The 20,583-nt window shown below is 66.5% G+C and overlaps 2 protein-coding genes across 10 annotated transcripts; one reads left to right on the top strand and one right to left on the bottom strand.

The window, feature by feature from the left end:
• Positions 1–10: 10 nt before the first annotated feature.
• Positions 11–8,661, top strand: SIGIRR (single Ig and TIR domain containing). 9 transcript variants are annotated; one of them, XM_057726394.1, is made up of 10 exons: positions 22–470; positions 4,474–4,636; positions 5,541–5,739; positions 6,248–6,381; positions 6,479–6,619; positions 6,981–7,124; positions 7,342–7,444; positions 7,512–7,662; positions 7,836–8,025; positions 8,328–8,661. In XM_057726394.1, the coding sequence occupies exons 1-10, from the start codon at positions 189–191 to the stop codon at positions 8,489–8,491; spliced, it is 1,671 nt and encodes a 556-aa protein (XP_057582377.1). In that variant the 5' UTR covers positions 22–188; the 3' UTR covers positions 8,492–8,661. The 9 variants fall into 9 exon arrangements, with proteins under 9 accessions (XP_057582376.1, XP_057582373.1, XP_057582372.1 ...); XM_057726397.1 differs by lacking the exon at positions 22–470 and adding an exon at positions 907–2,785; XM_057726393.1 differs by lacking the exon at positions 7,512–7,662 and having other exon boundaries at positions 11–470; positions 6,981–7,444.
• Positions 8,662–9,518: 857 nt separating this feature from the next.
• PKP3 (plakophilin 3) lies at positions 9,519–18,396 on the bottom strand. Its single transcript, XM_057728619.1, has 14 exons — positions 18,207–18,396; positions 16,476–16,671; positions 14,273–14,349; positions 13,541–14,169; positions 13,331–13,454; positions 12,850–13,054; positions 12,372–12,546; positions 11,743–11,860; positions 11,498–11,668; positions 11,229–11,414; positions 10,674–10,827; positions 10,271–10,463; positions 10,085–10,172; positions 9,519–9,898 (listed from the first exon to the last, which is right to left on the bottom strand). Exons 1-14 carry the CDS (start codon positions 18,285–18,287, stop codon positions 9,863–9,865), a joined length of 2,433 nt encoding a protein of 810 aa, XP_057584602.1. The 5' UTR covers positions 18,288–18,396; the 3' UTR covers positions 9,519–9,862.
• Between the last annotated feature and the right edge of the window lie 2,187 nt (positions 18,397–20,583).

Genomic DNA, 20,583 nt, shown 5'->3' with positions numbered 1-20,583 from the left:
GGCCGGGAATGTGGTACCTCCGCCACATGCTCCGGTTTTCCGTGGGCTTCCAAGGGAGGGAGGGGTGCCTTACAGAGGGCTTACCCTCCCTGCACCTAGGGTTTAGGAGCGGGAGTCAAAGCAGGCTTCCTGGAGAAAGAGGAAGAGCTTGGGGAGGGGCAGAACCGCACTAGGTGCCCCTGGGGACGATGGAATTTCTGAGGAGTCCCCCGGGCACCGGACTCTCCGGGCTGGTCGGGCCGGTTTGGCCTCTGCCCCCGGGCGCGGCGGCCGAGGCTCCAGGAGGCCAGGCGCAGGACAGTCTCGAGCACCAGCCCGGGGCGCACAGCGGGACACTCGGGTCCGCCTTCGTGCCGGCTGCTGGGCGGGGCCGCACCCGCTGCCGCCGCTGGGGCTGTCGCCGCTGCGCACCTGGCCCAGGTGAGCCGCTCCGCCCCCGCGGCCGCGCGAGCCTCGGGTCTTGGCAGCGGGTGAGTGGCGACCGCGGCTGCTGCCCGCGGAGGGGAGGGGAGGTCGCTGGCTCCCGAGAGTCCGGGGCGGGCCCGGAGCTGCGGGGCCCGAGGCGCCTCTCGCTCCGGGGAGCCTCCGGGCCGCGGCGGCCGCAGTTCCGCAGGAAGCGCCCCGGAGCCGGGCCCGCCGCCCGGAAGCCCGGGCTCACCCGGTGCCGGCCCCACGGGCCTTGCGGGGGCGAGGGCTGCTCTTTCCGCTCCGCCCGACGTGGTCCTCGGCCAGCGGGGGGACCGGGGGCGCCGCGGGGCGCGGGCACCCCGCCTCCGCCGCACAGCCGGAGCGCAGGCCCGAGGCCTCGCCGAGCGCCGGGGGCGGAGACGCCGCGCACCCGGTACGGGGCGGAGCTACCGCCGTCCGCGCCCCGCCCGCCCCCCGCGCGTCCTGCCGCGCGCCGCGCCCCCCGCTCACGGCACCTGGAGGCCGGGGGTAACACGGCTGGTCCGCTCCTCCGGGAAGGCGCGGCGCGGGTGGGGGTGTGTGGCGGGCTCGGGGGCGCAGGAGGGGCCTCCCGGCTCGCGGGGCCGCAGCCCTCGGTGCGCGTTCTCTCCTTCCGGGGAGACGCCCGGGGAGCCCGCACGCGCCAGGCGCCCAGCGGCCGCTCGGCCCAGATGCGGGGCAGTCGCCGGGACGCGGGTGCCGAGCAGCAAACCAGACGGCAGGGCGCGGGGACCGGCGGCGGGCGGGCGGGGCGGAGGCCTACTAGGAACCTCGCGGGTGCGGCCGAGCGCGGTGGGCGGTGCAAGGGGCGGGCTCGCGTTCCGAAGGGCCGGCCTCGAGGGTGCCTGAGGCCGTGTGGGGTTTTCTGCCCACTTTGGGGAGTGGGCCTGGGAGACGAGGGAGGGTGAGGGTGGACGTTAGCAAAGCGGGCGGGACGCCCAGTCGCGGCTGTGAGATGGTGGTGCAGGTGGGGTTGCAGAGTGGCAGGCAGCCTGGCAGGGGCTTGGAGAGGCAGCAAGGCTGGTGGGGACACCGGAGAGAACCTAGCTCTTTGCCTGCTGCCTGGGCGCTCCCGGGCAGGTCACTGGCTGGCAGCCACTGACCTGTCTATCAGGTGCTGTGCGGCCCACTTAGCCTCAGGGCCCACTGGGGCACCTTGGAGGAGCTGCGACTGAGCGGGGAAGGGGAGCAGTCAGGTCTCCCTCCAGTCTTAGGGGACCCTGAGCCCAAGACGCACCATCACCCAAGGGTCTTGCAGGCCACAGGGGGGTTCCGCAGGGGGCCTTGGACAGGGTCAGATTAAGGATGTAGGAAAGCTGATGCCGAAGTGAGGATGCTCCACTGGAAGGCTCTGTCCCGGGGAAGTAAGGGCAGGGACAGGGACCGCAGGGGACCCTGCCTGATTGCTGTGAGCAGCGCCATCAGCCACCAGTGCTGGGCCCTGAGTCCCAGGTCAGTCCAGGGTAGGGGTGCAGGGGAGTCTGTGGTGACAACAGAAGTCGGCTGCCCCCCACCTGGGCGCAGAACTGGGAGTCTCGCTGAGACCTTCTGTTTGCTTCCTTATCTAGAAAAGTGGGCCTACCTGAGCCCCCTTGTAACTGCTCACCATTTGGGGGCTACACCTGAGAGGTGGACAGGAGGGGGCCAGAGAGCCCTGCTCAAGGCCTGGTTATTGGCGAGAATTCCCACAGGAGCCCATCACCCTGGCAGGTCAGAGGTCAGAGATATATTGGGGCTGCACACTGGGTCCAAGGGAGCTACATGGAGACCCCCCCTTCTCCTGGGTGTTGGGACTGTAGGGGGTGTCCGGGAAGTAGGCCATACTGCCCAGCTCCTCGTGTGTGTTGGACAGCCCTGACTGGGGGTCTGCTGGCCAGGACCCGCACATATCACTGTGGGCCCCAGCCCTCCTGCCACCTCTGCCCCTCCCAGGCCTCGCCTCAGGAAGGGAAGGACGGTGCTGGTGCTGGGGTGGGCTGGGGCGGGCCTCAGAGGAAGGAGCCGCTTGACTCAGAGTTACAGGAAGAGTGGGGCAGGCGGGGCTGGCGGGGAGAACCAGCGACTGCCCGCCAGCCCGCCGGGGAGGAGGGTAGGTGCCTGGGTGGGGTTTAGGTTGAGGAGAGGATGTGACTGCAGAGCCAGGAAGCTACGGGGAAAGTTCTGATTAAAACACACAAACAAAAGCCAGGTCGTCGCTGTGCTTGGCGATGCGTCCGGGGCAGCCGTGGTGCTTTGGACTGGGCTGGGGGCCCAGCCGAGCAAAGAGTTTGCTCCCAAGCACACGTCAATGACCTCGGTGACGGACGTCCCCTCCTCAGGAGGAAAGAGCTGGAACCAGGTGACTTTGTGCCCTTGCTGCTAGGCGTGAACCTATGTGCTTGTCCTCGGATGCCTTTCCCCGCCTGAGGCCTGTCCTCAAAATCAGGCCTGGCTGAGGGGAGGCCCGTGAAGCATGTGGCTTGTGTGTGCACATGTGTGTGTGGTGCGTGTGTGCCTGAGAGGGCGAGGGGTGATGGGAGGCCGCGGGTGGGTGTGAGGTGCAGTGTGTGTGGTGCAGGGTGTGTGCAGATGCTGTGTGCCCTGTGGGAACTGTTGCAAGTGTGTGCTGTGCCTGCCAGGTGTATGGACCGCCAGTGTCAGAGGCACGGGGGGTGTGCGTGTGTGCACGTGTGTACAGGGACCAAGAGCTTAGTGCAGGCACGTGTGGGGTGTGCAGGGGCTGGGTGTACCACGGAGACTGTACAGAGGAGAGGGAGGGTGTGCAGGGGGACACCTGTCTCCTGGCCATGTGGTTTGGCCTTAACTTCCAGGAGGGTCTGAGGTTGCCTTTCCAGGGGTAGGTGGTCTTCTGAGCTTGCAGAGGCCAAGGGGCCACTGCAGGGGTTGCCCTGGGACCCGCCTCCCACAGCCCTCAGTGGGCTGGTTCTCCTGCTTCAAGGACCTCCGCAGGACTGCCCTCCACTCAAAGGGCTTCTGGCAGGCCCCTTTGCACCAGCACCCCCCACCCCGCCCCGCCCCCGGAAGCCTGATGCTCCCCCTGCTTCTGAAGAAATTCTAGCCCAGGCAAACCAGGGGCTTCCAGCTGATCACGGATCCACATTGGGTCGCCCGTGCGGAAGGAATGGGGGGTGGGCTAAGACTTGTCCCTGAAAAGCCTCAGGGGCCCCTCAGGTGGGGACGAGGGCCTGAAGGAGCCAGGGCCCCGGTGTGTCCACTTAGCAGGAAGGAGGGAGGGGACTAGATGCCCAGAAAATAGCTGGGTGCCAGGGAGGAGGTGCCCGAGGCCCGGCTGCCAAGGAGGCTTCCTTGAAGCCTCCAACGCTGGGGCTTTGCGCCCCTGCCTTTCAGCCGAGGTCACTGTAGAGCTTTTGTGTCAAGGGGTGTGTGTGGCTGCTGCCAGTGTGGCTGGGAGTGGTCTCAGACCCCGCGTAGGAGAGAAAGGTCACCTGTGGGTGGGTGTGGGCTTCCCTTGGAGAACTAGATGGACAATGTGGACAAAAGTCTCTGGGTTTGAAGATGACAGATGGGGGGGGGCACCAGCACAGGACCCAGAAGGAGGGCTGCCCCGTGAGACCAGCCTGACCCCCGCTTGCCCCTCCGGCCTCAACACCTCAGCCCAGCGCAGCCTCAAGTGCTGGGTCCACACCCAGAACTGGGTCTAGAATAAAACCCCATGGCTGGGAGAGAGGCTCGGTCAGGCAGCCCAGCACTCACGACCCCCAAGCCCCCCAGAGCCTCAGTACAGGCTGAGTGTGGCTGTACTGCAGCCCCTCCGCCTGCATGTGACAGCCCTGTCCTAGGGGACCTGGGAACGAGGTCAACTCCTGGCCTCACGAAGGGTGCCGGGGGTGCTCTCCCACCCGGGGCCATCGCGGTGTCCCTGAGGCAGATGAAGTTCACTCTAGGCTGTGCCCAGTGCTCTGCGGCTTCCACAAGGCCGCTGGGACAGAGGCAGCGCTTCCGTGGCCAGAGTTACACGTTAACTCATCCTGTTCTTGTTTAACTTGCTCCTGGGGATGGCGGCAGCCTCTGACCCGTCCTGGTGCCCTGACTGACCGGCCACAAGGAGAGAGAGTGAATCTTGCCCAGCCCTTGGGGGATCAGTCTGTTTGGCCAAGAAGCCCCGTGGAGCTGTGGGTGGCACCCGTGTCCAGCCTGCCTCGAGGAGGCTCCAGCCAGACTATGGCAGGTAGACGGTCAGAGAGGGTTGGGCATGGGCTCCACTCCCACCTCCTGCCCCTCAGGCTGGCTCCACACTGCAGTGTGGCCTGGCTTCTCTGCTTGGCCTCAAGCCAGGGGTACAAAGTCCTCTGTGTGCCCCTCCCCCATGGCCCGGGGTCCTGACCCTATGGTTAGGATGGGCCCTCGCCCTCTCCTGCCCAAGGCCTCTAGACCAGCTCATGGGGGGTCAGTAAAGCCCAGGGATCCTGGGAGTGGGCACTGGTGGGGGTTATTGGGGGCCAATAGATAGACGTGGGCTGCTGGGAGACCACACTACCAAGATGATGGCGGTCTTCTCTGACTGCCGGCTCTGGCTCATTGCCCCAATTTAAAGATGAGAAAGTTCAGATCTCGGGGAGGTGAGAAGGCTTGCCTGTGCCAGGAGTAGAGGGTCCTGGAACCCCCAACTCCCACACCAGGTGGAAGGTGCTGGCACGTCCAACCCCGAGTCGCTCACACCACCAGTGTCCAGCAGAGGGGCCAGGGCCTGGGCATCATAGTAGTGGGTGACAGGTGCACACAGGAAACATGTGCTGGCTCATGCCCTGGGTGGGCAGGCAGCTAGGCGGGCCCTTCTGGGCTTGGGGGTCAGGGGGCTGGGTCAGCTCAGCCATGACTCTGGCCACTGCCCTCCATGCTAACATCCTCTCTGAGGACAGGGCAGCCACATCCAGGGCAGGCAGCTCTGCTGGGGGAAGACGTGCCCAGCACCAGGCTCTGTCCCCCATGGGACTTGTGGACAGACATGGTGTGGTTACCAAGCAGCACATGCCACTGGCCACCTTGGTTTTTCCCTGGCCCACAGACCATCTGTGGACAGTGGGAGGCTGGAATCGTGGGCACAGCTAACCCGCTGGGTCCTCTCTCTGCAGGAGCCTGCGACAGGGCCCCTGATTTCCTCTCCCCATCTGGAAACCAGGTCCTGGGGCCTGCCCTGGGCAGTGTGGTCACTCTGAACTGCACGGCCTCGGTGGTCTCTGGGCCCCACTGCCCCCTGCCCTCGGTCCAGTGGCTGAAAGATGGGCTGCTGCTGGGCAACCGAAGCCACTATGACCTCCATGAGGACTCCTGGTAAGAGATGAGGGTGTCCAGGGTCAGGTGACCATGCTGGATATACCCATGACCAGTGGCCTCTCTGACCTACACTCTGGTCTGTAATCACCTGGACGTGGGCTGGGGAGTGACTGGCAAGACCTGACATGGGCAGAGTGCCACTCTGGATGCAGACTAAGAGTCAGTGACTGCAGGGACAGATGCCCCCTTTAGACGCTCACCTTGTAGACTGCCCAGGTCATGGGTACCAGCAGAGTCCTATAGCCTGAACTACTCACTGACCTTTGGGTCAAGCCTGGGATCTGAGGACCTCCCCCAGGACCCAGACCCAGGATCAGGGTGATGGTTCCAAAAGAGATCCACACCCCCTTAATGTTCAGGCCATTTCTCGTAGCTTATGGTCCAAGGACTGCCCAGGAGGCCCAAATCTGCAGCCTCTTTGGGTGAGTCCCTGATAAGTGGGGTTCCAGGGTGTCCAGTGATGCTCTCGGGCCCTAGGTGAGGGGGTGGGGCCTGTTCTCCCCAGGGTCAAGGCCAACTGGTCAGAGGTGCTTGTGTCCAGTGTCCTGGGGATTAACCTGACCACTGCTGAGGACTTCGGGACCTTCACCTGCACCATCCAGAATATCAGCTCCCCTTCCTTCATTCTTTGGAGAGCTGGTGAGGGGGGTCCAGTGGGGTGGAAGGTAGGAGGAAGGCCTGGGGTGCCTCTAGGCTTGGAGGATGCTGGGGTGGCTCAGACAGCGTCTGTCCCCAGGCTTGGCCGGACATCTGCCCGCGGTGCTGGCCTCACTCCTAGTCCTGCTGGTCCTGCTCCTGGCAGCACTGCTATATGTGAAGTGTCGACTAAATGTACTGCTCTGGTACCAAGACACATATGGGGAGGTGGAGATGAACGGTTCGTGGGGCTGATGGATGGGGAGGGGCAGTCAGCCACGTGGCCTCCCTAGGCTCAGCTCTGGGTGGGGGCATTGGCTCTGGAGGTGGGGGTTAGGAGGCATCCGTCCCTGGAGGGGTGTCTGTGCAGCCCAGCAGGGCACAGGGCCGGCAGAAGGGGGGCACCGTATCCTGGTTCCAGGGCTCCACTTGGAATCCTGTGCTGAGGCGGGGTCTAGGCGGGGCCCGGGGCTGGGATCTGCTGGGTCTGCGTCTGGAGGGCTGGCCTGGCGCCTGTGGCACAATGAGGTGGGTTTCGGGGAACCCGAGGGCGGCAGGCCCAGGCCTGGGAAGTGGCCGCGCTGATCCGTCGCCGTCCGCAGATGGGAAGCTCTACGACGCCTACGTCTCCTACAGCGACAGCCCCGAGGACCGGAAGTTCGTGAACTTCATCCTGAAGCCGCAGCTGGAGCGGCGTCGGGGTTACAAGCTCTTCCTGGACGACCGCGACCTCCTGCCCCGCGCGGGTACCGCGACGTCCCGCCCCGGTCGCGGCCGCAGGCACCTCCCCATCTCGCCTCGGGTCCCACCCCTGTTCCGGCGCAGACCCCGTCTCCCCAGGGCCACGCCCCCTGGCCCGCCTCCGCCCCGGGTTACGGCCCCGCCCCTGTTCCGGCGCAGGCCCCGCCCCTCCGAGAGCTCCCTCCCTCCGCCCCGCCCCTGCCGACGCCGCTGTTCCCGCAGAGCCGTCCGCAGACCTTCTGGTGAACTTGAGCCGTTGTCGGCGCCTCGTCGTGGTGCTGTCCGACGCCTTCCTGGGCCGTGCCTGGTGCAGCCACAGCTTCCGGTGGGTTCCGCGCGGGGCTGGGGGGGGGGTTCCGGCCGCGCCCCCCCTGACGGTGCCGCCCCCGCAGGGAGGGCCTGTGCCGGCTGCTGGAGCTCACGCGCAGACCCATCTTTATCACCTTCGAGGGCCAGCGGCGCGACCCCGCGCACCCCGCGCTCCGCCTGCTGCGCCAGCACCGCCACCTGGTGACCTTGCTGCTCTGGAGGCCCGGTTCCGTGGTGCGGAAGGCGGGCCGGGGCCGCGGGGCGTGTGGGTGGCCGAGGAGGGGCATCCGGGGCCAGCTGCCCGGAGGAGGGGGCTGTGGGGGGTCAGGGAGGCCGAGTTCTTTCCGTATTGGCAGCCCCATCCCTGTCATTGTTCACACACGCTCGCTGCCCCACGTGGCCTCCAGACGCCTTCCTCCGACTTCTGGAAAGAGCTACAGTTGGCGCTGCCGCGGAAGGTGCAGTACAGGACGATGGAGGGGGACCCCCAGACCCGGCTACAGGATGACAAGGACCCCATGCTGATTGTGCGAGGCCGGGTCCCAGAGGGTCGGACCCTGGACCCGGAGCTGGACCCCGACCCCGAGGGGGACCTGGGTATGCCCACCAGCCCCACCCCTGGCCCTGAGAAGCTCAGCCTGAGTTGGAGGGGGGCTGCGTAAGGCGGAGGAGCCCCCAGAGGGGCCCGGACGGTGGGGACTGCTCCCGGTAGCCCATGCAGGGGCTTAACCCCCAGCACCTCCCACTGCCTCCTTCCATGAAGGTAGTCAGCCCCAGGGCCTGCCTGGGGACCTCCAGGACCTCAAATGCCACCGCGCAGCAGGTGCAGCAGGGAGTGGGCCTGACAGAAGGCAGGCTGTGGGCAGCCCAGCCTCAGGCCTGGCGGTACCCCTCCCCAGGTGTACGAGGGCCTGTCTTTGGGGAGCTGTCAGCTCCACCGCATGCAAGCGGGGTCTCGCTTGGAGAGAGCCACAGCAGCGAAGTGGACGTGTCGGACCTCGGCTCCCGGAACTACAGTGCCCGCACGGACTTCTATTGTCTGGTGTCGGAGGATGACGTGTAGCTATCCACCTGGAGCAGCAGGGTCCCCGGGACAGCTGGGGGCAGGGCTGGGGTGTTTTTTTCCCACTCAGCAGGACCATGAGCCTTGTCTACTTGTGGCTCCAGAACCTCAGGGAAAGAGAGTGGCCCCAGCGACCCTCCTTGTGCCAGAAATAAAGTCCTTTTGAATCCTGCCTGGGTCTTGGTCTCTCTTCTCCTGGGGCAGGAAGAGGGTATGCAGTGTTCTGGGCAGAACGCCCCTCATTCCTGTCTCAGGCACTCCAGGGCCCTGGACCCTCCCTTTTCTCACCCCATGGCCACCTGGTCACCAGATCTGGCCGTCCACTCAAGCCCACCCTGTCCCCATCCTCCTCTGTCCTGAGCCAGTTCAGGCACGTCTCACAGTGGCCTCCTCAGGTCTCCCTGCCTGGGGCCCTGACCCTCCCCAGTCCCGCTCTGATGCAGACAGCCCCTGGGGGGCAGGCCCCTTAGAAACTTCAAGTTCTGAGCTTTTTTTTCTGAGCAGAAAAAGCCTGTTGTTGTAAAGATATCAGTGGGAGCTTTACAACTAAATGGCCTGGCTTAATGAGATGCGGAGGGTCCCAGAACCTACTGGATCCCAAGCCTCAGACAGCATGGATGCACCTGTCAGGGCACCCCCAGGCCCAGGAAGGCAGGGCAGGGAGGAGTGCTGGGTGCCTCTGCCACGTGAGCCCAGCCCAGCAGGGCAGCATGGAAGCCAGTAGGGGTCGCAGCAGCCCCAGGAGTGGTCATTCCTCTGCACACGAGGTCCCTGGCGCTGCTGCATCTGTGTCTCGTTTGGCCTGAGGCTGCCTCTGCTGTCTGCCTCATTGCCTCCACTCTCTCCACCAGCTCTCCTGCTGCAAGACCCACCTCCTCCCTGTCCAGGGTCCCCTGGCCTGCAGAGACCTGTGTATGGGCCCAGGGGGAAGTGTCCTCAGAGGCAGGTATGGTTGTGAATACTGCTGGGTCCTTGGATCTGACCCCCAGGTCTGACAAACCAAAGAAGCGGGAGGGGCTGTGGCTGCTGTGTTCACGGCCACCTTTATTCCCACTGCTGGCTGTCCCGAGGCACCGCCGGGCCACAGCCAGCACCACCTCTGGCAGCGTGACCTGGCCACCACTCCATACATCAGGGCAGCCTCAAGCCCAGTCCCACACCCTGCCCTGCAGAAGCCAGTTCCCCAAGCTGCAAGCCCCCGTCCCCTCCCCTGTGGCCCAGGCCTTCAAGTTGCACGTGGATGGGGCTCCAGTGAGAGCCCTGGGCCATCATCCACCTTCTCCTCCAGGCTGGCGGGTGAGCAGCCCTGAGCTGAGCCCTTCCCTCGGAGGCTGGGTCGTATCACATTCTCCTTCTCCAAGGAGGCTTCGCCTACGGGCCCAGGAAGTCCTCCTTTCGGTAGCCCTTCTGCAGTGGAGTGGGGACCTGGAGTCAGGGCGTGTGCCGCTGCGCATCCCGTCCCCCTGCGGTGCTGGAAGTGGGGCCCGGTCTCCTGGGTCCCCTGCACCACATGGGTTCCCATGTCCCCCCCTGCTGTCCACTGCCCATGTGCCACGCCCACGGCCCCGCCTGCCCTGGACCATGGGAACATACCGCCCGGAAGTCACGGTGGAGCTTGTTGTACTGCCACAGGTTGGCCAAGAGGCTGGAGGCCGCCCGGGAGGACTTCTCACTGTCAGGGCTGGGGGGTGGGGGGCAGGGGTCAGTGGGGTGACAGGCTCGGCCAGAAGGCAGGGTGAGCGGGGTGGGGCAGGGTGGGTGCGGGGCTCGGGCCCTGACCTGTCCTGCTTCTTCTTGATGAAGACCAGCTTGCGGAGCCCATCGAAGTACAGCAGGTCTCTGGCGGCCACGGGACTGGCCACCACCAGGTTGTTGAGGACGGCTATGATGTTCACCAGCACGTCGGCTGGGGGAGACTTCTCCCCAACGCTGCCGGGCAGCTTCTCAATCAGGTGACTCACCACCTTGGTGGCTGCCAGGAGGTCGGGGAGGTCAGTCTCCATCGGCCCCCTCCCCCACCACCTCAGCACCTGTCATCCCCCGCTCCCCCACGAGCTTGCGCGCCTGCCTGTCCACCGGCTCCACAGAAGCCGGCCTGCGGGGCAGCAGTAAAGACGGAGTCCAGGCCTGCGCCCAGCCTGCTGGGGAGGCAGCACCCAGGCTTCGGGACGGCTGGACTTACACATTTCATCCTTGTTCCTGGCGTTGCGAGACAGGTTCCGGATGAGGCCGGTCAGTGAGCGCAGCTGGTGGTGGTCAGCGGTCCGAACTCGGTCCAGCAGCGGGTTCAGGATGCGCTCCTGCTCCAGAGCCAGGCGGCTCAGCACGCCCGCCCACTGCCAGCAGGAGAGGGCTGGTGAGCACGGGTGCTGGCGCCCTGAGCAGGTCCCTCCTGGCCCACACCTCTAGGCACCCCCCTCAAACCCAGTGCAGAACCCAGATCCTTGCAGACCCTTGAGGCCTGTCCTGTCTGGGGCACGGACCTCATGCTCCTTCTGCCCCTCAGATGGCCCCCACCTTCTCGTCCTGCCAGCTCTGCTTGGGGGCCGGGGGCCGGGGGCCGAGGTGGCATCCTCCAGCCACCTCCTTCCGGCCTTCCTCTCTTGCTCTGAAGTTCTGGCTCCCCTGACGCACTGTGAAGTCCGGGAGGGCGGGCTCCCATCCCCGTTCACCCCATGCGTCCCCAGCAACTCGCGTCCCCTGCGTGTGGCCAGGTGTGGTCCCCAGGCCGCCTCACCCTGCGGTCGCCTGCGGTGATGTTCTGCAGCGCCCCAGCGGCAGCCTCCGTTGTGTGCCGGTTGAGCTCACAGCGCTGCAGCAGCCGGTTGTACAGCCCCACAATCTGGGGGCTCCACAGCCACTCGAGGCCCTTGGGGTCCTTAGACACCTCGGCGAAGGTGAGCGCGTCGGCTGTGAGGGGCAGCTGGGCAGGAGCGCACGGAGGGTCAGCCGAGGCGGCCCAGGACCCCTGCTCCCGCCCGTCCACCCGCCCAGGCCCGTGCCCACCTCTCGGAGCCGCCGGCTCTGCGGTGTGAAGCAGCCCACCACCTCTCCTGGCGGCACCCCCGCCGCATCCCGGCGGCCCCGGCCCTCCAGCCGCTGCAGGGCCGACGGCGGCATCTCATCATACAGGCGGTAGGACAGATTCCTCAGCACGCACACGGCGTTCTCCACGCTCTGCGGACGGAGGGTGGACCTCGGTCAGAGCAGGCTGGAGCCCCTCGGGCCCCGGGGCACTGGCCAACCCTCACCTTGTCCTCGCACTTGCCCACGTCCAGGGCGTGGTTGATATAGGTGACCAGGGCGTCCACCAGCCCATGGCACTCACGCATCTTCTGACGGGTGGCCTGGGAGGCCGAGCTGAGGTTCCTGTGGGTGGAGGCAGATCGGAGACCCCCACTGAGACCCCAGGCAGAGTCCACCTCCCACAGGGACCCCACAAAAGAGCCTGCCCCCAAAGGGGCCCCCAACAGAACCCACCCCCACAGGGACTCAAACCCAAGCCTGAGCTCCTGAGCACCAATCCCCTCCTCCCCGCTGAGCTGGGCTCCACCCCCGGCACTGCCTGCTCCTGGTCCCTGCAGGACAGGGCTGCCCTGGCCCCTCTGCATGCCCACCCCCCATCCACTCCTCAAAGTGTGTGTGGGCGGGAGACTATAAATGGCAGATCAAGTTCCTAATTTAAGGAAACCTGAGCCTGCAGCCCCCAGTCTGTTGACATCTGACTGGGGGCCATACTTGGCGGCCGGTTCCACTCCCGCGTCAGGGCCTCTGCCTCGCTAGGTCTGCCCACTTCTCCCAGCCCCTCTGTGTCATTCGGACCTCAGATCCCAATGCCCCTTCTCCGGGCCTCCCCCGCCCCCGCCCCCGCCCGGCGCACCTGAGGAAGCCGGTGGCGTTGTAGAAGATCTCCGCCTCGGAGGCGTTCTGCTGGATGAGGGGCGGTCCTCCGGCCCCCGAGAGCGGGCTCAGCACCAGGTCTGTGAGCTGCTCCAGCGTGTCTCGGGCCAGGCGGTCCTTCAGGTGGTCACTGGAGGACAAGTTCCACAGGATGCCTGTGGCAGGTGGGCGGAGGCTAGGGTCAGGGACAGCCCTGCAGCCCGGCCGCCTCTCCCGGGGATGGCAGGAAGGGGGCCCTGCCTGGCACCTGGAACCTCACCCAAGAGCCTCGCTGGGGAGGGCCTGGGTGTGACAGTAGGGTCACAGGGCTGCCGCAGAGCAGAGAGGACGCCGCCGAGGACGTGGGGCCTGGGGCTGGGGGCCGTGCTCGGGGAGGCCGTGGGGACCCAGGGAAAGGGCGGGGCGGGCAGGGCTGGAGGAGCAGCGAGGTGCGCGGGCGGGGCCGGGGCCAGGGCCACCTGTGACATTCTTGCGCAGCTCGTCATCCTGCTCGCGCAAAGTCCGCAGCAGCTCGAAGACGCCGTTCTCCTCCACCAGCGCCAGCTTGTTGTCTGCAGCGTCATACACCAGGTTGCGCATGGCACCCGTGGCGTGGCGCTGAACCTCCTGGTTGGCATGGTTGAAGAGCTTCACCAGCCTAGGCACAGCCTGCAGGCTGTGGGCCTGCGGCACAGGCACACGGGTGTGAGCACGCGTGTGCACATGACACACGTGTGTGCAGGCGTGTGCAGGTGTGTGCAGACACGTGCAGGTGCAGGCAGGTGTGTGCAGGTGTGTGCAGACATGTGCGAGTCAATCCCTCCTGCCCGTCCTCTGCTGGGGAGGCTCTGGGCAGCACGGGGTCTGCCCCTTCAGCTTGGGGATCAGTGAGCAGTGCTCAGAGACCAGAGGACAGGGAGTGAAGGGGGGCCCCTGGGGGTGGTCAGCAGGAGTGGTCACCTGCTTCTTGGCCGCTGCGTCACTGTAGCACTTGTGCTGAATGTAGGCTGCTCCCAGCACCTGCAGGTTGGGATCTGAGGCCATGAGGTACTTGACTGCTGAGGGCAGGTCAATGTCATCAAAGCTGCAGAGACAAGAGATGGGTCAGGCTGACCCATCCCGGACCAGGGTCACGGCCAAAGCCCCTCCCCGCAGCCAGGCCCAGCTCACCCGCTACTGAGCCTTTGCAGGGTGCGGTGGCCACTGTAGCTGTCCAGCCGCCGCATGTCTGGCAGGTGGCCTGAGTCGCCCAGGCTGAGGCTGAGGCTGCGCACAGATGGCGCCCGGGTCACGGGCTCCAGGATGCCCCCTGCCACTCCCCCAGCCCCCACACGGCTGCGGTGGCCGCTCTGGAACCGCTGCAGGGTCCGCATGGCGGGGGCACGGATGGTCCGGCTGGGTGGCCCCTCAGCAGCCTCTGGCCAGTCCAGGCCCCCAGCCCGGCCCGAGCTGGAGCTGGCCTGGCGCACGTAGCCGAAGGCTCTGTAGGTGGAGGTGGGCGCTGGCTCCAGCTGCTCGGACACCACGCTGTAGCGGTCGTCCGGGCCCCCGGGCCCCAGCCTGAGCGAGCGCAGGGAAAGGGTGTCGTAATCCGCCCGGCTTCTCTCCCCATGCTCGTGGAAGGACTTAGGCCGGGTGGGCATGGGCATGGCGGGCTGGGCACCCCTGTACCCTGTGGCCCCAAAGGCACTGCCCCCATTGTGGGCTGAGCTCAGCCTGTGACTGGAGCTCAGGTCCACGGCCGAGCGGGAAGACCAGGAGGCATGGCTGTAGGTGGGCTTGGCGATGGGCCGGAAGGTCTGTGGGGTAGGGAGGGGAGGGCAGTGAGTGGGCGCTGAGTTTCCTGACCCTGGAGCCCCCCCGCCCAGAACCTCCCTCACAGGACTCCGGGCTGTCACTCACCGAAGTATCCCCGCTCAGGCCCTGGGAGCGGGAGCTGAAGCCCGCTTGCAAGGTGTGGTGCTGAGCCCGGGACGCGCCTGCGGACAGGGACAGGGCAGCCTGGCTGGGTCGATGGTGAGACTCCGGCCTCCTGCCTCCCCTCCTCCCCTGAGCCCTGGCGGGGAGCCCAGTGGGCGCGCGGGCAGGTGCCTCGTCATCCCTCCTGTAGCCCCGGCCCTTCCAGCTGTGCCCCCCGGGGGGGGCAGACGTGCTCACCCTGCTGACCTCCCGGCTGCCTGGCGAGCGTGCCAGGGCCTCCTTCACCAGCTCCCCGATCCCTGCTGGGGCACCACGCCTGACCCCCGCCCCAGGAAGCCACACTGACCCCCTGGGGGCCCACCCCGTGCTGCTGGTCACACAGATGTGATGCTGTGCTCGCCGAGGACACACAGCCTCCCTGGACCAGTGCCCCGAGGCGCAGCCCCCGACCCACCTGGCAGAGCTGCACCTGCCCCAGCCACACACAGACCGAGGGCACTGGTGCCCGCCCGACTGTGTGGCAAGTGGATGGATGGGTGGGTGAGTGGCAGGCTGAGGGTAGAGAGATGCGGGGAGGGCAGCTTGGACCATTGGAAGGATGGGTGGTTGGATGAACAGATTGACTGTGGCATGAAGGGCTGTCTAAGTTGGGAGGATGGAGGGATGGACAACTGAATGAGTAGGTGGACGGACAGGCGGGGGTGTGGCTGCTTGGGTGTGTAGGAAGAGCTGAGAACACCCTGAGCAGAGCTGGGCAAAGGTCAGCAGGCTGAGCAGAGAGAGCAGACCGGGATGGCATCACCCGGGCGATGCCAGGGGCACAGTATTTGGATGGGGAGGGTGTTCCTGGGCTGCTCAGCCTCCGCTAGAGGCCCTGCTGTGGCCACACCTGGAGGGGAAGAGTCCTCTCCCAGAAAGGCCAGGGTAGAGAGACTTGACTGAAGGGATTCAGGGTGGTGGTGAAGGGAAGGGGGCCCTTGAACCCTCCCCCAACCTCTGCCCCAGGTGCTCCGCAGACCCACCCCGGTTAATGAGGCTTCTGGGCAGGGGCTATTAAGCCTCTGACTCTAGTGAGGCTCAGCCTGGGGGGGGGCACGCCCCCAAGCCTGGGGACCTCACCCCCACCCCCAAATTATAATCCTCTTTCCCCTAATTGCCAGGGTAGCCAGGGTGGTAATTAACCCCTCCCTGCTCCTCTACCCCATGACCCCTGGGCACCCAGCTCGGCCACCAGCAAGGCTGAGGCCCAGGGACGGGAGGACACAGGAATCCAGGTGGTCCCGGCGGTCCCTGTGCTGGCTGACCCGCTTCTCCCTGACCGGCAGCTGGCCGCCAGTCCTGGAAAGGGCCCCTGAACATGACGGGAACTACTGTGAACTGGGGTCTTGGCCCCTAACATCCTGGAGGCTCCTCTTACTGTCTAAGCTTGGTGTCTGTTGCTGCCTCCTGGCAAAAGAGGACATGGCATTTCTAGAAGTGCCCTGAACTCGCTGCAACACGCACGCTCACACACACTCACACACTCAACGTACACACACACACGCGCCAGTGGAACCAGGATTCCTACATGGGGCTGCCTGGCCCCAAGGGGCAACCCCCACCCGCTGCTCTCACGGGAGAATCTGGGTCACTCCTGCAGGGCCCTCCCCTGCAATTCCACAGGGAGACCCTGGCCCAGACAGGCAGTGGCTCCCCTCCATGAGTCCCAGACCCCACCCCTCACCTGTCTGCTCATTGCTGTGGGGGGTGGACCCTAGAGTCTGGAGGTCTAGGGGACTGATGTGTGTGTCTGCGTGTCTCTGAGACCGTGTGTGAGCCCATGCAATGTGGGACCGGATGCGTCCGTGTTCCGGGTTTGCCAACAGAGGTGGACCTGGCTGGCGGCCATGTGCCGCTTCTCCTGTGTCCCCCCCAAGGGGCGGGAGGCTCAGGGCCCAGGGGCAGGTGGGGCCCGACCCTGCTGGCTGGCAGGGAGGACCCCAGGGCCCCTACTGGGAGCTGGAGGCCCCACCCACGGCTTCTCCCACGCCTGGCGGGGTGGGGCGGTGACTCAAGGCGGGCCTGGGTGAGTCAGGGAGCTGAATCCAGAGTCGGCCCCACCGCAGCCTCTGGCCCTCACACCACCACGCCCACTGGGGCCACCTCCGCCTGCCATCCCGTGCCCACCCGGCCGGTGTCCACCTACCTCTGGCCACCTCGGCTACCCCGTCGGGCTCAGCCAGCCCGTTGTGCCGAGCCTGCTGGCCCAGCTGCAGGAGGCGAGCGCGGACCTGCTCCTGGACGCGGGCCGCCCGCAGCCGCTCAGCCTCCGGCCCTTCGGCGCCCCGTCGGTCCAGCTGCAGGTCTGAGGGCAGCGCCAGGGAGCACACGCCCGTCTCGGGCTGCAAGGCCGACAGCAGGAAGTTACCGTCCTGCATGGCGGTGGGCACGGGGGCCGGGTCTGCCTGGCCTGGGCCTGGTCGCCACCTCCAGCCTGAGCTGTCTCTGCCGTCTCTTCCCGCGCAGCCCTGTCCCCGAAGTCCCCTCCCCGCTGGCCTCACCCAGGGCTGGCCCGGAGACCGACGCCGCCCAGCCCTGAGCTCAGCTAGGGGCGGGGACACCTGGGCCAGGTGGGAGGGAGGGGCCACCGCCTGCTTAAGGTGGAATCTGGGAGGAAGAACAGGCCCTGTGTGTTCCCCCTCCTTCCGCCCAGCCCAGGACAGGGCAGAAGGGGTCCAGGCCCTTCTTTGTTCCCAGCCTGTGAAGGCACAGCCGGTTCTTGGGGCCTGCTGTCCTGAGTGTTGGGGAAGGGCCGAGGGAGGCCACCTTGGGGAGTCTGAGGGTCGGGGCTCGCCGTCCCTGGGGAGCTGGCAGCTCCAGGTAACTCCAAGGACCAGCACAGCCATGAGGATGGAGAGAGGCCTGGCCGGGGCCGAGGGCTAAGGGACAGAGCTGAGGAGAAAGGGCTTGGAGTGGAGCTTTCCGGTGGAAGGGGGCTCTATGGGGCCCTCATCCTCCTCAGTGCCCAAGAGACCCCCGAAGCAAGAGGCTAGGTGGGCTCATCCCAGGCTCGTGGCCCTACAGACCCCCATCCTGTAGGCCCCAGAAGTCCCCCCAGGCCCCCTCTCCTGCAGAGGCCTCCAAAGGGCTGGCTTGGCTCTCTCTGGCGCCCCTCCTGGGTTCCTACCCCCCAGGCTGTGGGGGTGGGCAGCTGTTCCCAGCACGTGAGTCAGGGCTCGGCTGGGCAGGGGCGGGCGGGGCTGCCCCAGGGGACTGACTCAGAGGGGCCCTTCTGCCCTGGCGGGGGGCTCAGGGCCTGGCATGTGCAGGGAAGAGCCCAGGAGTCCAGGCGAGCAGGGACCAGGAGGGGTGGGCTTGTGCAGGGAGGGGAGGCCCAGGAGTCAGAGGTGGGAGCGGGAGGGCCAGGCTCAGGGGGCTTCGCCCTGAAAAGTTCTCCCTGGAGTGCCCCCACCAGCTGGCCCCGCACACTCCAAGGCCTCCTGGGTGGGCCTGACTTGCACCCAGGACAGGCCCCTGGTGGACTGAGTGGGGGCGGGGGCTGAGCTCAGGAGGGCTGCAGGGGTGGTGGCCGAGTGGCCTCATGGGCCTCCTGGGTTCCCCTGGAAAAGCTGCCATGGAGACACTCTAACAGGCCCTCCCTCCCATGAGAGGCCCTGACCCTGGGCCCTGGGCCCCTGAAGGCGGGAGACATGGTCCCAGGTGGGAATGGGGCTGGGGGCAGTGGCCTGGGGGTGAGGCGGGGTCCGAGTCCGGAGGCAGCCCTAGGGGTGAGGTCAGTGCTGGGATGTGGACTGGGGGTGGGATTCAGAGGCCAGTGTGGGGGGTGAGAGGGGGAGGGGAGAGTCCCCAGAAAGGTCAAGGTGAGGCCTGGGGTGCAGCCACCAGGCTCAGGGGACGTGCATGGTGGGCAACCTACCCTGCTGGTGGTCCGGATGCTGCCGGCCCCCGGGCTCTTCCCGGAGGCTACTGCTGCGGGCTGAGGCGTCCCGGGCTGCATGCTGGGCCCCGCACAGCTGCCCGGCGCGCTGTGGGGCAGGACTGCAGGGGCCCCGGGAGGGCAGGGTGGGGACCTGCACACCCAGCGAGCTCATCAGACCGGTTGCTTCCCTGGGAGATGCGTTTTGTGTGGAAAAATCCCGGGAGACAAGTCTGTGCGGAGCCGAGAGCGCCTGGAGGCGCTGGGCTTGGGCCGGCCCGCCCTGCGCTCGAGTCCACCTGGGCCCACCTGACCGGGCGGCCTGACTGGGGAAGCTGGCCTTGGGGGGCAGACAGCAGGGGGGGTGCGGAGGGCGTGTGGAGGGGCCCTGGGTGGCAGGACAGGGCCTCAGAGGAAGGGAAGGGGCTTTGGCGGGGTCGGAGCCACAGGAGGGAGGGGAGGTGCCAGGCAGACCCCCCTCTGCCCGGCTCTCCACAGCCTGCAGGGTCCCCAGGGTGTTCTGTGGAGCTGCCCCCTCCTCTTGGCAGGGAGGGCTGCGGGTGTCCCCAAACGGTGCCCAGCCTCCCTGAGGCCCTGTGGACCCTCCCACTCCCCACCTCGGATCTCCTGCCTCGTGGCTCAGCGTCCAGGGAAACCCTGGGATCCTGGGCGAGCCTTCTATCAGCACTGCAGGGCCCCACGGACCCGCTGTGGCTTGAACCTGTCCCCACCTCCGGCGCAGAGCCCGACCTCTGCTCCATCCTCCCTGAGAGCTCCCCTCTTCCTGGAGCCAGTGCCTGGGGAAAGAGCACAGGGAGGATTCGGTGCTGGCTTGACGGTGGACTTCCTGGAGGAGGGGCGTCTGTGGCCGATGGGGGAAGATTCACCCAGGGAGCTCAGAAGACAGGCGGCAGGGCTGGGGAATCTGAATTGGTGCATTATTGGGTTTGAGATCCCAAGACCTGAGGGCTTGGAAGGCTGAGAGATGCTCTTATTTGGGAGGTGGGTGGGTGGGGACTGAAGGAGGGCTACGGGTTAGCATTTACACCCTGACAACCGACTGGGCTTAGGGGTCGGGCTGGGGCATCTGCTGGAGGAGGGGACCCCAGGCAGTTGTAACAAAAGTGTCTGGTGGAGGGGGCGGGTATGGGGCGGGGATGGGGTGGTTTTCAGGGCCAAGGGCCAGAGTAGTAGGGGGCGGGGCAGGAGGACCCCCTAGTGTGGACTTGGAGAGCCAGGCACTCACTGTGAAGGGGAGAGGGGCTGCCAGGTGCAGGCGGGTGGAGCTACAGAGGGCACCCCATCCCACCTCGGTCGGGAGGCTGGTTATTAGGGGGCAGAATTGGGAAGAAAAGCTTGAAGATGTAGACAGCAAAATAATATTCAAAACAAGACTCAGGAGCGCGCTGGAGCACAGAGGGGTAGATCTCTGGGGCCACAGAGCCTGCCGGGGTGGGGATGGACCTGTGCGAGGCGACGCACCAGGCGTGGGGGTGCAGCGTGCCGGCGGGGGGCCCCAGTGACGCGGGCCTCCCTGGTCCCGCTCCAGACCCCGTGTCCTGGTGCTTCCTGTCAGCAAACTGTCACCCCTGCTCGCGAACCTTCCAACCTTCCGAGGGCTGCGCTCCCACCAAATCCAGCCCAGGGCCCGCCTCCTCCATGAAGTCTACTTGGATTTGCGCCTTGGGCACTGCCCCCTGCTCCCCCTGGGGCGGGGCATCCTCTGCGCCCCCCTGGTGACTCGCGCCTTTGGCGGGGGGGATGGTCGCCAAGGGTTACAGGCCGCATCCCCACCAGTCCACCACCTTCCCTCAGCTCCTACACCCACTTTGTTGGTTCTGAGCTCTTCCATGCGCTGCTCCGGGGCAGGTGTGTGACCCAGACGGATGCAGCTTCTCGCAGGGGCTCGCCTTCTGGGGTCTGGTGGGGACAGACACAGGGGCCCTCATGCAGAGATGCTGGTCTGGCTGGTGGAGCAGCTGAGAGCCTCTGGGACCCCTTACTTCTCTGGGCAGAGCGGGGAGCCCTGCAGAGGCCCCAGAGAGGACCCAAAAGGAACAGGGTGGCCGGAGCCCATGGGCAGGGGGTGAGTGTGGGGAATCTTTCGGGCGCTCCGGCAGGGGAGGAGGAGAATGAATTGACTGCAGGGAGACAGGGGAGGTGGTGGCTGGTCCCCGGGGTGGCCTGGACCAGGAGACGGCCCCCAGGTGGCAGGGAGGCTGGAAAGAAGTGCTGAGTTCCCGGTCCTGGGAGGAGTGAGCGGTGGTGCTTCCTCCCGCAGGTGGCCTGTGTAGGAGGCCTGCGCAGGGTCCCGGAGAAACAGGAACCACACTGAGAGCTGCGCGTGCTGTGGGCTCCCTGGTGGAGGCAGGGTGGT

Source organism: Hippopotamus amphibius, chromosome 3 (genome assembly GCF_030028045.1).
Source record: "Hippopotamus amphibius kiboko isolate mHipAmp2 chromosome 3, mHipAmp2.hap2, whole genome shotgun sequence".
Classification (NCBI taxonomy): Eukaryota; Metazoa; Chordata; class Mammalia; order Artiodactyla; family Hippopotamidae; genus Hippopotamus; species Hippopotamus amphibius.
The sequence above is the reverse complement of the archived record's forward strand: the minus strand, read 5'-3'. Positions and strand labels throughout refer to the sequence as shown.

Coding starts and splice junctions, on each gene's coding strand:
- SIGIRR (XM_057726389.1), top strand. CDS start 189: ATGGAATTTCTGAGGAGTCCCCCGGGCACCGGACTCTCCGGGCTGGTC. Junction 4,637..5,540: donor CTCCAGCCAGACTATGGCAG/GTAGACGGTCAG, acceptor CTCTCTCTGCAG/GAGCCTGCGACAGGGCCCCT. Junction 5,740..6,247: donor GACCTCCATGAGGACTCCTG/GTAAGAGATGAG, acceptor TGTTCTCCCCAG/GGTCAAGGCCAACTGGTCAG.
- PKP3 (XM_057728619.1), bottom strand. CDS start 18,287: ATGCAGCCCGGGACGCCTCAGCCCGCAGCAGTAGCCTCCGGGAAGAGC. Junction 13,455..13,540: donor CTGCAAAGGCTCAGTAGCGG/GTGAGCTGGGCC, acceptor TTGTCTCTGCAG/CTTTGATGACATTGACCTGC. Junction 10,828..11,228: donor TCACCGCAGGCGACCGCAGG/GTGAGGCGGCCT, acceptor TCCTGCTGGCAG/TGGGCGGGCGTGCTGAGCCG.